General features: G+C 41.9%; 2 protein-coding genes across 3 annotated transcripts in view; one reads left to right on the top strand and one right to left on the bottom strand.

The window, feature by feature from the left end:
* The window catches only part of TMEM215 (transmembrane protein 215), a 68,171-nt gene that overhangs the window by 20,232 nt on the left and 34,977 nt on the right, over positions 1–12,962 (bottom strand). The gene's annotated exons all lie outside the window — the stretch shown is intronic.
* LOC141987065 (atrial natriuretic peptide receptor 2-like) overlaps positions 1–12,962 on the top strand; it is a 39,453-nt gene that overhangs the window by 5,391 nt on the left and 21,100 nt on the right. The window contains exons 4-9 of the mRNA XM_074952107.1: positions 874–997; positions 2,980–3,084; positions 3,751–3,853; positions 5,607–5,752; positions 8,906–8,978; positions 11,750–11,897. Of these exons, the coding sequence (XP_074808208.1) occupies positions 874–997; positions 2,980–3,084; positions 3,751–3,853; positions 5,607–5,752; positions 8,906–8,978; positions 11,750–11,897 (699 nt within the window). The remainder of the gene's footprint in view (positions 1–873; positions 998–2,979; positions 3,085–3,750; positions 3,854–5,606; positions 5,753–8,905; positions 8,979–11,749; positions 11,898–12,962) is intronic.

The raw sequence follows: 12,962 nt of genomic DNA, 5'->3' as shown, positions 1-12,962 counted from the left end.
CAAAAGTATTTAGGTGCCTGAAAACACAGATAGGTGGCTAGTGGGATTTTCAAAAGTGCCTAAGCAGGTCAGGCGCCTAACTCCAAGTTAGGAGCTAGGGGAAGTCAATGTGAGTTAGGTGCTTCAGCACTTTTATGAATCCTACTAGCCACCTAACTGCATCTTTAGGTGCCTAAACCCCTTTGTAAATCTGCCCTTAAGACACTCTTGAAAAATTTACCCTAGGTGAACCTTAACTCTGTCTCTTTAAAATGTATTCTCCTTTTATAACACTACTAATTACTTGTCAGTTAATACAATTTGCAATAGGATAAAAACTGTTTTTTTAAATAGAGCTTTGAATCCAGTAACAGTACACTATATAAAGTCTTTAGATTTTAAGTCTCAGTCATATCTACAAAGTAAGCCACACTTGAAAACAATCAGTTATGTTGTTTTGAAGTAAAGAATGTTTACAATGGAATGCCCTGAAGTTCAGAGAGACAATCACTCATTTGAGATGGTGCAGAGACTATAAGTAAGATGGACATCATCAGAAGTGGCATTAGGATCTGAGCCAGGGTTATGCGGCCAAGATACCCCATCTGGTGGTGTTGTCAGGGTGGAGGGCCAGGTTGAGGTGTTGGCAACTGCTGGAGGATTAACAGCTGCCAGACCTTTTCTGGACCAGATGATGGCCCAGTTGATAGCAGAGATCCATTGCTGTGGGGTTATTTCCACACACAGCAAAACAATATAAAGAAATAGCAATGTGTCTCCTGCTGTGTATATCTGTGCAGTGTAAAGAACAGGACTTCATTACATGCCCGTTAAAAATTTTTAGGAATGAGAAATGAATATAAAATTATCTTTATATTTTAAAAAAATGATTAGCAATGCTGCAGCAGCCAAGAAGTTCTGTGAAGAACAAGAGTGCCCTTCCAACTGGAAAGATGCAAATGGAGAGAACTGCTGTGTCCATCACGCTAACATCCACTCCTGCCCTTTGGCCTTCATGGTTAGTACAATTGGTGTGTCTGTTCTGCATGCTAGATGAGACACTTTAATAGCCAGGGTCAAAATAATGAAAAATGGGGGCCTAAAATTAGGCCCCTAAGTCCATATTAGGGCCTGATCCAAAGTTCATTAAAGCCAACAGAAGGACTCCCATTGATTTCAGCAGGCTTTGGAACAGGCTGCTAGAGACCAAACGAAGAGCCTGATTTCCAGAAGTTCTGAACATCCAGCTGTTTCCATTAAAATCAATGGGAGTTGCTCAGTGACTTGCAGAGTTGGGCCGTATATGAACTGGTTTTATCATATTTGATCAAGGTAGAAAAGAATTCAAAGGCCAGACAATAAGCTCCTGATGGCTGACTTTGCACTGGAAGCAGAATCCATCCATTTCTTCTGGACTCTGTTAGAGTACTTGTACTCAAACATACTGGGTGAAATCCTAGCTCACGGAAGTCAAGGAGGGTGTTTGTGCTAAATTGCAGAGGGGGACAGTCTGTTCCTCTTCACTTTGTGTACTTAACATATTTAAAATGGTGGCACCGGAATGATGTGTTAGGACAGTTTAGTCTGTTTGTATTTATGGAGGGCCAGATAGTACCCATAGGACCTGAAAGGACAGGAAGTTCTACAAGATTCCACTCATGACATTTTTAATGTATTCTTTCAGCAGGAGAGAAGGCTTCACAGGGGAAAGCACATGTCTAGCCCATAAATCACGTTCATCTCACCCAGCTGCATCAAGGCCCCTGTGTCTCCACAGCAGCTGCGGCCCTGCTCCTTGCCAGCACAGCTCCATTGGAGCCACTCTGTTAGGGGTTCCCCGGCTGACCTCAGAACTTCCCCTTGAAGGAAGGGGGCTACAGAAATATCATCCAGCCTGTGGCTGTGTAATCTTTTGGCTGGAATCTCCACTGGCACGGCACAGCACAATATGCATCCTGCCAGCATGCCCAGTCCTCCCTCAGTCTGCCCACTGGCTGCCACGTCCCTCAGTATCACTCCTGTGTCCACACACCACCCTCTGTGGGAAGAAAGAGGGTACGCTGTTGTGGAGGTGTTCGACCCCCAGATCCTTGTGGGGAGGGTGAGATCTGTGAGTGATTCTAGCGCAAAGGCACCACCCCGCCTCTCGTTTTTAAAGTTGGAAATATTTTTGAGCTTTCCTGCTTAGACAAGGCAAGTCTCTATAAAATAGCCCCCATAGAGCAAAATTGCTGCAGGAAAGTGGGCTCGTGCTACTGAATGGGTAGTTACAAATAAAGCTCTTTCCATTAAGCAGGAGCTTTCAATATGGTGTCATCTTTTCAGGTTGGTTTTACCTCAGCTAGCATGAGCAATCCATTTCTTTTTTGTGTACTGTATTTTAAAGTGCATGAATAGAAATGCGTGAATACATATCTGAAATTTAGCAATCAGGATTATGCCATTTAAAAACCTATGATCCTCAGACAGCCATTATAATTCTCAGTGCTGCAGCTGCTGGCAAATTAAAGTCTATTCAATCTTAATGAGAAATGCTCTGGAAATAGGAACTTTCATGAAAGAAACACCATACCCCATAGTTGTCAAAAGCAGAGCTGCAGTGAATCTACCATGTAGAGAATAAAAAATTGTGGACGAAATTCTACTTTTAGTTACAGTGAAATAAATACAGAATAACTCCATTAACTTCAATAGAGTTACTCCAGATTTAGGTGCCTAAATGAGATGAGGACAGAATATGGCTCATGGACTTTAAGTGAGTGAGAGTTTTGTGGAATTTTAAACCGGACTATCAGTCCAGGTGCTCCCTTCTATTTGTTTGTGTTTTATTTTAGCACACAATAGTGTCATTTATGATTGAGCATTGTCATAATGAATAATACGTTGCTAGTTATTGGAATAAAGCACAAGGCCCCCAAATAGTACTAAATTTAAGAGTATTAAGGCCTGGAATTTTCCTTGTTTTATTATCTATTGAAATAACTGCTCTGTTTGGTAAAGGGGAAAGGTGGAATATGTGGTCCGTGGATTCCGGATGATGGCCAGATATTTACTCACACCTTATCTACAGCTGGCAAAATGAGTCAGGCAAACTGGACTGCCAAGGTATAGTACATTTACGGCATACTATGCTCTAGACCTTTTTACCAGCAGGCCAGATCCTGCAGTCCTTATATAGGAAATCCACCCACTTATTTCATTCAGCGTTATGTGCATATAAAGGCTGCAGGATAAAGGCCTGATACTGCAAGTGCTGAGTGCTTTCAGCTCCCAACTGATGTTACTGGGAACTGAGTGCACCTAGCATCTTGTTTCCAGAGGACTGGATTGTACTTCGGCTTGTCTCGCTTCACTCACTTCATGACAGCTCCGTGAGGGTTGCCAACATGTATCAAAAACATTTATGGAAATAGCTGAGGCTATCTGCCCCCCAAAAGCCTTGGAAGAACATAGACTTTGCCTCTCCCAGAGGCTGACCTATTCAACAGAATTGTATGTGCTGCAGTAGGGTTGGGTGGAGTTACAGATTCCCTCATAGAGAGACAGAGGTCTTGAGCGGCCATTTAGCATCCATTCTGGTAACAATATCTCATGAGGTTTGAAGACAATTGATCATGTTACCACATGGGCTGACGGGAAGATTAAAAGACCTCTATTGCCTGCGAATAGGAAGAAGGTGAAATAATAAATCTAGGGGAAAAGAGATTAGATTATTGGTATTGAAAAAAGTCCAATGTATGAAATTTAAAGCAATGGCTGTTTGTTTGGCAGGTAGTTTTGGTTCATGTGGGTGTGACCTCTCTCATCGCACACATCAGGGTTGGGAAAATGCAAGTTGCTCTGGAAGCCAAAACCACTGTGCTCCCTGCAGTAGGTATGGTATGAAATAAAGACTTCTCGTATGTTAAACAGGAATTACACAGCCCTTCCAATTGTATTGATAGGCTAGAAAAAGCACTCATAGCCCCTTTACAAGTGAATATATCCCATCAAATGTTTCTACAATTCTTTTTCAAACCATTTGAAATCTCTAAAGTTTCTCCAGCTTCTCGTTGCCTGTGTAGGAAATGAAAACCGTAAAAGGCTGCACTTGGTCAAACAGCTGAAATCAAATGCCAGAACCAGCAGCTTCAGGCATTACAAGGCTTATTGGGGTGTCATAGGGATGCAAAAATGTTCTACCACATGGTTTCTTTCTAATCTATGGACATTCATCATCAGACATGAAGCAGGCTAGCCTGAGGCATGACAGCTAACTTGCAAACACAAGTGATCCTTGAGCCTGGTGCTACTGTTCATATAAACCTCAAAAACACTGCCCAATGTAGTACTCTTGTGTTCATTTTAATATCATTGTTAGGCATTCAGAGACCTCTGTGATGGGCATGGTACTGGAATGCAGATTACAATGGAATAGAACTGAAGCAGGCAGAATTATTACCAATTTTTTTCCAAAACATTTTGATAGTTAGGAGATCTGTGCTTTCGCTCATCTCAGTGGCACTAAGTCTTCTCTTGCTTGAGAATCTGAGGCCTGGTCTACACTGTGGGGGGGATCGATCTAAGATATGCAACTTCAGCTACGAGAATAGCGTAGCTGAAGTTGACGTATCTTAGATTGACTTAGAATCACTTACTTTGCGTCCACGCTAGACGCGATAAATCGATCCCCAATAGATCAATCACTACCCACTCACTACCGATCCAGCGGGTAGTGTAGATGTGGCTGAGGTACAGCATTCTAGTAATGAAGATCCGTGAGTGAAATACAGACCCCATTGGAATTAATGGAAGTTTTGCCATTGACTTTCACTCTAAAGTATCTAAAGAAATTCCCACTGGGATTATGTTTTAGTAAATGAAATGAGAAAACAGTGATTTTTTTAATGAAGTTACCAGTTGCCATTGGCCTTATTGCCTACAAAACAAAACAGACAGCTATTACCTATCTTTCATCTCTTTGAACATCTCATCTGTAAAAATCATGTCTTTCAGGGATACTTTTCAACTTTGTGATCATTTGCTGATGTTTGGCTTCTCAAACAGAGACACTTCCATATAGATTACATTACATCTGATATCGGTTCTAATTTTCATGAGCATTTGTTTGAAACACCTCCTAGCACGGGTTGGTTTGTTCATTTTGCCTGAAGTTATTCACACTAGTGAATACCAGTCCTGCTGATTGAAAGGAAAGGGGGAAAAGATGGCTTTCTGTTCTCCTGACCCCTAGGTCTCCCAAGGGTTAGGCTGAGTATACAGAGTAAGGGACAGTCCCTGTCTTCAAGAACATACAGTCTAAACAGGCAAGACAGGCAACGAGAAATAAACAGACAAAAGGTAACAACCAAGCAACCCATCTGCAACAACATGGCAAAAGCACTGATGTCCACAGTTAGTCTAAGGTCAGTGTATTTTTTGGGTCCCTAGATTACATTTAAAATCCACATCTTTCAACTGCAGCACAAAGATCCTAGAATTCCTCAAAACCTGTTCTTTCAGATATTTTGTGGCCTCTCATGGGGATCCCCAGCTCAGGAGCCATATGTATTTGTTACTGAATTGAGCCCTAAGAGTGGGTAGAGCTATTTTCAAGTATTTTGCTCTCTACATCCCTTTTTGCCCAGTCTGCGGAGATGGTGTTTGTGAAGATGGTGAAGGCTGTTCCACATGTCCAGCTGACTGTGGGGAATGCCCACTGACAGCTGATGCGAAGATAGCAATTGCCTTACCAATATGTTTAGTCTGTGTTGGCTTCATTCTGACAATAGTGGTAAGTGTCAAATGAAATCTCCTTTCTCTTCTTTTATTTCCATCATGGTTTCTCCATTATTTTATTGTTTACAACACAGCTTTTTACAAGCATAAGAATAGGTTCTCTGCTAGACACAGAATCCCCTGGGTAGATCCAAGAGGGAAGAAGAGAAATGGGAGGAAAACGTGCATCTTGATTCTGGGGCCCATTCTACACCAGTCCTGGTATAGTTTAGAGCAGGCCCACATTGCTGGAGAATGGCTCACAAGGGGCTGACAGCTAGGAGCACCCCTTCTCTGTAATGATCCTGGCATGCCTGACTGTGCATCCTAACACCAGCTGGTGCCTCTCCTCAACTTAGGAGATCCAGTTAGTTTCCAACCCTGGGGTTTTGTTTAGTAGTAGTTAATTATTATAACAGACTCACTGGGGGAATACAGAAAGGAGTGTGTGTGTGTGTATAGAAGGATAGATCAAAATAAGGAAAATGCTTTGTGATCCTTTGGGATGAAAAGTGCTGGATAAAGAAAAGAGGATGTATTATTTTTACTTACTCTTACTATATTTCTGCAGAATAGGCCCTTCTATTGTTTGCATTCATATAGATTCCTCTGTATCTGAAGGTACATAAATTAATTTCTGAACATTATGGAAAGCTGTTCCCAGGGAAATATTTTCAGATGTATAGTCATGGTATTGATTGTGTACATTATGAATAACTTGCTTGGTTTTAACCCATAAGAGCATTGGCTCTTTGTTATGGCAAGGATCACTTCTCTCCTCATGTCACACTGCTGTGGTTGAGATATCTGGAGCGCTCAATCTAACACCTCCTGGTTAATTGCAAGGGAATGAAGACAGAATGCTCTTGCTCAGGGGAAGAAGGATGATCATATGGTTAAGGCACTGGGTTGGGATTCAGTTCCTCCTATCATACACTTCCAATGCAAACTTGGGCAAGTCACAGTCTCTGTGTGCCTCAGTTCCCTACTTGTAAAATAGGGATAATAGGTACCTATTTCACAGAGCTCTTGTGAAATAAATCTAAAGTCACAGCCCTGGGAGACACTTAGATACTACCATGCTGAAGGCCATATAATTAGATAAAACTGTGGAATTAGCTTCCTGCTTCAGATTGCCACAGCCCAGATCTGTTACCTTTCCAGTTACAATGCAAGACCTCTTTGTTCTTGCCAGCTTTTTCTAGGGGCAAGAGAGAAATTGCTGGGAAGAGCATTGAGAGACTCTGGATGAGAACTGGAGAGTTGTGACTACTTTTCTGAAGGGCATTTTCATGGAAGGAAATTGTTGTTCCATGTAAATGTGTCCAGAGTCTCTGGTGGGCACTGGAATATTTTACTTTCTAAGATAATACACCCCAATGTAATGAATTAATTAAATAATAGAAAAGTATCAGTTACACAGCTGTTAAGCCTCTTTACATGTTTCAGTACCAAATGTATTAACATAAAGTAGACTTGATCCTGCATGCCTTCCTTGGACAAAACTCTTATCACCGTGAGAGGGTCGGTATGTGGAGTACAGCATTGGACCCTTGAACTATTGCAACTAGATGAGCATCTTGAGGTTTCCTAAGCCCATTACAGTGGGCCAGTTCTCCTGGTGGTACAAATAGGCATTGCTCAGGTCCACCAGAAGGATCTGACCCCATATGTTGATTCAATGTTGGTTTGTTACTCAAACATTTTTATTGAGGATCTTCCAACATAATACACATCAGGCAACTTCATCTTCCCTTTCCCACTTCTTTGCAAGACAGGCTGGAGTTCAATCAAGCTCCTACAACCAGATTTCCGTGGATAACTTTAAAGTCATCATCCCAGTTAGGGAAACAGCTAGCCCCCTTCTCACTTATGCTGTGAGTCTCCAGAATAAACCTAATTTACCTATTGTCTCAGATATTCTTTGTTTTGCAGGGATTATGTTGTTTTTCCTCTTATGATGGAGTGCATGCTAAGTAGCATCTACCTAGCTTCTGCAGGTAGATGCTACTTAGCATTCTCTGCTGCTTGTTGCTTAGTCCATGTATAAACTTGTTTTTACAAACAGAGCTAGAAAGGTCACTTGTATCCAGTTTTCAGCATACAGCAAGATCATAATGCTCCAATGATCCTCTCTCTCACGTGGTCTGATCCAGCCCCATTAAAGTCAATGAAAGGATCCCATTTAAGTCAGTGGGTATTGAATCAGTCCTATCATCTTTGTTTGATTATGGTCCTTGCACATGAAAATACATCTCCTTTTCCTGAAAGCATAGGCCGATTGAAATCAGTGGAAAGACTCCCACTGGTTTTCTGGGCTTGGAATCAGGCCCAGAGCTCTCCCAAAATTCTGCCACCACTTCCCAAGATGTCACAAGAACTCTTGTGTTAATTGGGTTTTTGTTACTTGTCATCCATCCAATGCGTGCTGTTGAAGGTAATATTAGATGAATGGCAAAATGCTGACCATCTAATATTTGTGTTTAAATTGTCTTGTTATTTTATCATAGCTAACCTGCAACTCTGATCTACAGACAAGCATATGCTTGTATAAAATGGATTTATTGTACTTGACAGCTTTTTGGTACATCAGTTATTAGACATACATTTTATTTATAAAATAGTGACAGTGTCCCATCTAATGTTATGCAAGATACAGTACTTTGTGTAATAATGTACCATCTAATTTGCTACTCTGGGGCCTGATGTTGATTGTCACATAATGTATGACCAGTAACTGCTGCTTAGCTGGGGGGGAAGGGAGGGGAGAATGACATTTGTTTACACATTGGATGTTTCCAAGATGTGAAGTGACGTTCACCACATCGCTGGGTAAGAGCTGGGTTCTAAGTGCAGTGCACAAAAATGCAAACATGGACTGAAACTATCAGACTGTCTACTACAAAAATGTCATGTTCTTTAGTCTTCAGAATTACTGATGTTTGTATTTTGGTGTTCGATCCAGATCCGTTACTTCTAAGTCAGTCAGTAAGACGTTGAGAGAGGATGGAGGCTAAAATGGTGATTCTTGTTCAGACACCTGTATATTTTCTATTTGAAAATATCCATACAACTAATCATTTATTCGCTACCCTCATCCCTAGTGCAACTCCACTGAAGCCAATAGAGTTGCCCCAGGAATGAATTTGGCCTGTTATGCTTTCTGCAGTGGTTTCAATACCAGAAGCAAAAGATGTTTTGGGATGAAAGCTGGATTATAGACTTCTCCCGCATCAAACAAGGTTAGTAAATGCTGTAATTTTGATGCTCTTATCCTGTTGTGTAAATGAAGCACACGTAGAAATATATCCATATTTCATAAGGGTCTGACCTGAAGGAGGAGGATCTATCTTTGATAGGTGCCTGTCACCACAGCATCTGTGAGCTGATCACTGGAGTTTTCCTTTAAGGGTGTTATTTTAACTTGAACCCTTTGGCTTTGGCTACACTCGAGAGCTTACAGTGGTGCAGCTGCACTGACTCTTACAGCGCTTCTAGTGTAGCTGCTCTACACGGACAGGAGACAGAGCTCTCCTGCCGACACAGCGCTATCCACACTGGTGCTTAGGTCGGTGTAATGTATGTCACTCAGGGGTGGGAGGGTGGCTTAGTCACCCGCCGAGTGACATAAATTATACCAACATAAGGAGTCATGTAGACATAGCATAAAGGTCAGGGTTCCCCCCCACACACACGGTTTGGGGCCTTTTTTCCTGTAATTTATGGTGATTTACAAATAAAAGACAAAGGAATGGATCAAAACTACATATTTCCAGATGGGATTTATGTGAAAATGGGCACAACAGATGGTGGTGGTGGCCCGAGTTGCTTTTTGATCTAGCATGCTCTTTTTAAGTGACTTCAGTGGAGCTACGTTGGATTTGCACAGATGTAACCGAGAGCTTAATTTGTCCCATTGTGTGTTATCCGTAGCTGAAGTAATTCATCATGACTTGAATTTTCTTCAATTTATCTAATGTGCAAAACTGTAATTATATTTGTTTTCCACTTGGACATTTGAACATCGGAGCATTCCTGTACAGTTTATCATACAGTATGTACATTTGCTGTATTTACCATGTCATTTATTGCTATCATATTCTAGAGAAATATATGGGCCAGATCATTGGCTGGTATAGATTAATGTAGCTCCACTGAAGTCATTGGAACTACATTGATTTACACTAGCTGAGGATCTGCCTTTATAATTGTAGTTCTGCCTCCACAAGGTATTGCCGAAAAGGTCCCATCTGCTTTAAATATATAATATCGTGTTCAGTACAAGTAAATGGGATAAGACTTTATTGCATTAATTTAGTACAGATACTTGGAGCTCTGTGTTCATTTCTAAGTAGTGTAATGAGATACCTTCATGGTCTTAAGGAACAGATATCAGGTTAATAAGGAGTCTAATTTACTAACAGCAGCCAAGATAGCAGGGGGTGGGGGGAGAGACACAAAATAAAATTTGAGACAGTAAGTGTTCAGAGAACTAATATTTTAAAATGAGTATAGTAAAACAGCATGTCAATGAAATTCACAACTGGTACTAAATTGGGAGGAGTTATGAACTCCACAGAAGGCAGAGAAACAATGCAAAGGGACAGAGTGATTAGAAGCATGGGCAGAAAACAACAAAATTAGAATCAGCCTGGAAGAATGCAGAAATGGAACACAGGTATTCAGTGGGAGAAAGAAACCTGGAGGGAAATCAAGCTGAAAGAGATCTAGAGCTAATAATGGATAGCCGATTAAAGTGAGATGGCCCGAGTTTGCAACGGGATATAGCAACAAAATGCCAATGCAGTTCTGAGTTGATACGTCCCCGTTCCATGGCATTATGCCTCTGCATAAAAGTGTCTCTCTATAGCTCTGAGGTGACCTCAGCTGGGTTACTGAGTTCATTTCTGTGTAACCCTTGACCAGAAAGATTAGCACTAGACAGAGTTCAGAGAAGAGAAACAAAAGCAAGTAGTGGCAGGATAGACTGACTTTTTTTGGAAATATTTGAAGCATTAGAGATATATCGAGAGAAGGGCAGAATGACGTCTAAGTGAGGCCATATGTCTAATAGACAGACTTGGAGTGTAAACATCACGGCAAGAAGGCTGTTACAGTAACAGAATGAAATCAAGGAAGGGAATATTTAGGTTGAATACCAGGAAAAAACTGTGTGACAGATCTATCAGGCAGTGGAATAATCACCCATTGCACGGGCACATTTAAAATGAAACTTGACAGAATGCTAGTAAAGACACACTAGAGAACATTCCTGCATTGGCATGCAAATTAACTGGAAACCTAACGGGTCTCTTCCATTTCTAGATTCAGGTATTGTAGGGCAGAATTCATATCTACTTATAATCCCTCTCTCTAACTATCTCTACAGCTCTCATCAAACATAGGATCCAATCTGTGCACATTTTTCCATAAGTCAGTCTAATCTACCCCCCATGTAGTTTCATTGCTTTGAGCTGGAAAAAAAGGTATCACCTTCCTTGCCCCCCTCCCCCCAGAAAGAGACATGAAAAATGTTGATATTCTAGATTTTTCAACCAGCTGGATTGTTGCTTTACTTTGAATTCCCTTTAATGTCAGAATCACTTCCCACAATAATAAATTTAAATTCTTCAAAGAGTGCTAAATAGATTTGTAACATCATAGGTTTGGGAGTTGTTTGTACTGTCTCTTCCCTTATTGGCTTTGTCCCTTGCATAAAATGACACTCACTGTGTTTGAAATTGTTCCGTTGAGGGCTGACAGTTTGCCTTTGCCTTCAAAACTGACTTCAGCTACTGATGTTAGTGGGAGAGGCCACTGGCTATGGCTGTCAGCCACAGTCAGGAGGTTCCATTTTAACAGCTGAATCCTAAAGTAAAGCATCCCTACTGCAAGCATAAATGAGCCTGCGCTCTGGTGCCATGGGCCGCAGAGCTTCCTATGTTTATATGAAGCAGGAGTCTTCTACATGTGCACCTGCCTATAATGTACATCTCAATGGCTTTTTTATTAGATCGCTTGCTACGGACTGCGATGGGCAGCATCATTAGCGTGGCCCATGCACCCAGCGACTCCAATGCCAGCTGCATCACCGCCCTGAGTTCTTGCACAGCAGCTGTCAACTCATCCAGGAAACAGCACTTCACCCAGACAGGGATATAGTAGGCTTATCTATCAGTCAGTCTTTGTGTTATGTTGTGTATTGCAGTTACACCCGTGCAAGAGGGAGACTTTCAGTTCTTGCTGTATTATCACCTAGAAATAATGTGAGGGCTAGTTTTCCTCTGCTTGGGCCAGGGCCAGGAATGCTAGGGGACTAACTTAGCCTTCCTAGCACACTCAGGCTGAAAGATAGTCTCAGATGTTTTCTATTTTTGGATGCCCCTTTTCCTTCTCCTGCCGAGATTTCAATGCTCATGGGACTGAGCTGCAAACTTGGCTCTGCTTCTGAACATCCACAGCATTCAAGCTTATTTGGAGCTAGGGTTTTGAATCAGGCCCATCTCTAATATTAATGTAAAATACAAATAAGCTCTTTGGCACAGAAAATTATGTACTGTACAACAGCCCATTATAATCTATGCCCTTAAACCAGCTCACAAGACTAGGAATGGCTCATTTCCTCTCTAGATCACGGTTTGGAATACACCCCTAACTGGTAGTGACCTACCTGTACACATAGACAGTAGATGTATCCATGGCTCCTAACAGATTGATGGACACTTCAACCCCCTCCACAAAGTCCCCTCATGTCCCAGGAAAGTTGCTGCCATCTCCCCTTTGTCCGGCAGAGCTTCTCTTTCTCCTTTCTTGCCCCACCCATTCTTCTTTTGTTCTCTCTCCTTATTTCCTTTTACTTTCCTTCTTGTTTTTTGCTCCTCCTACTAAGGTGGGTCATCCCCTTTCCACAATGGCTCCCCTTCCCCCGTACTCTCACTCACTGGAAGGCTGTGCTCTGGCCGGAGGCAAGAATCCACCGATGGCTTTGTGTGGCTACACTGTTATGCTTATACAACTTAGCTGAGTGCCACATGGAAGCACAGAGGAGACCTTGGACTGGCAGGCTGTTGCCTTAAAACTGCAGCCCTGTACACACGAGCTACTCCCCAGCTGACTGCATTCAAAGTTGCTCCAGGTGGAGGGAAGGATCCAGGGAATCACCTGCTACTTTGTCCTGCCCTTTTATTGGGGGTTTGCAGCTTTCTCTGCCCCCACTGGTTCTTTCC

The sequence above is a fragment of the Natator depressus genome, chromosome 5 (genome assembly GCF_965152275.1).
Source record: "Natator depressus isolate rNatDep1 chromosome 5, rNatDep2.hap1, whole genome shotgun sequence".
Lineage (NCBI taxonomy): Eukaryota > Metazoa > Chordata > Testudines > Cheloniidae > Natator > Natator depressus.
This window is presented reverse-complemented; position numbering and strand designations above follow the sequence as displayed.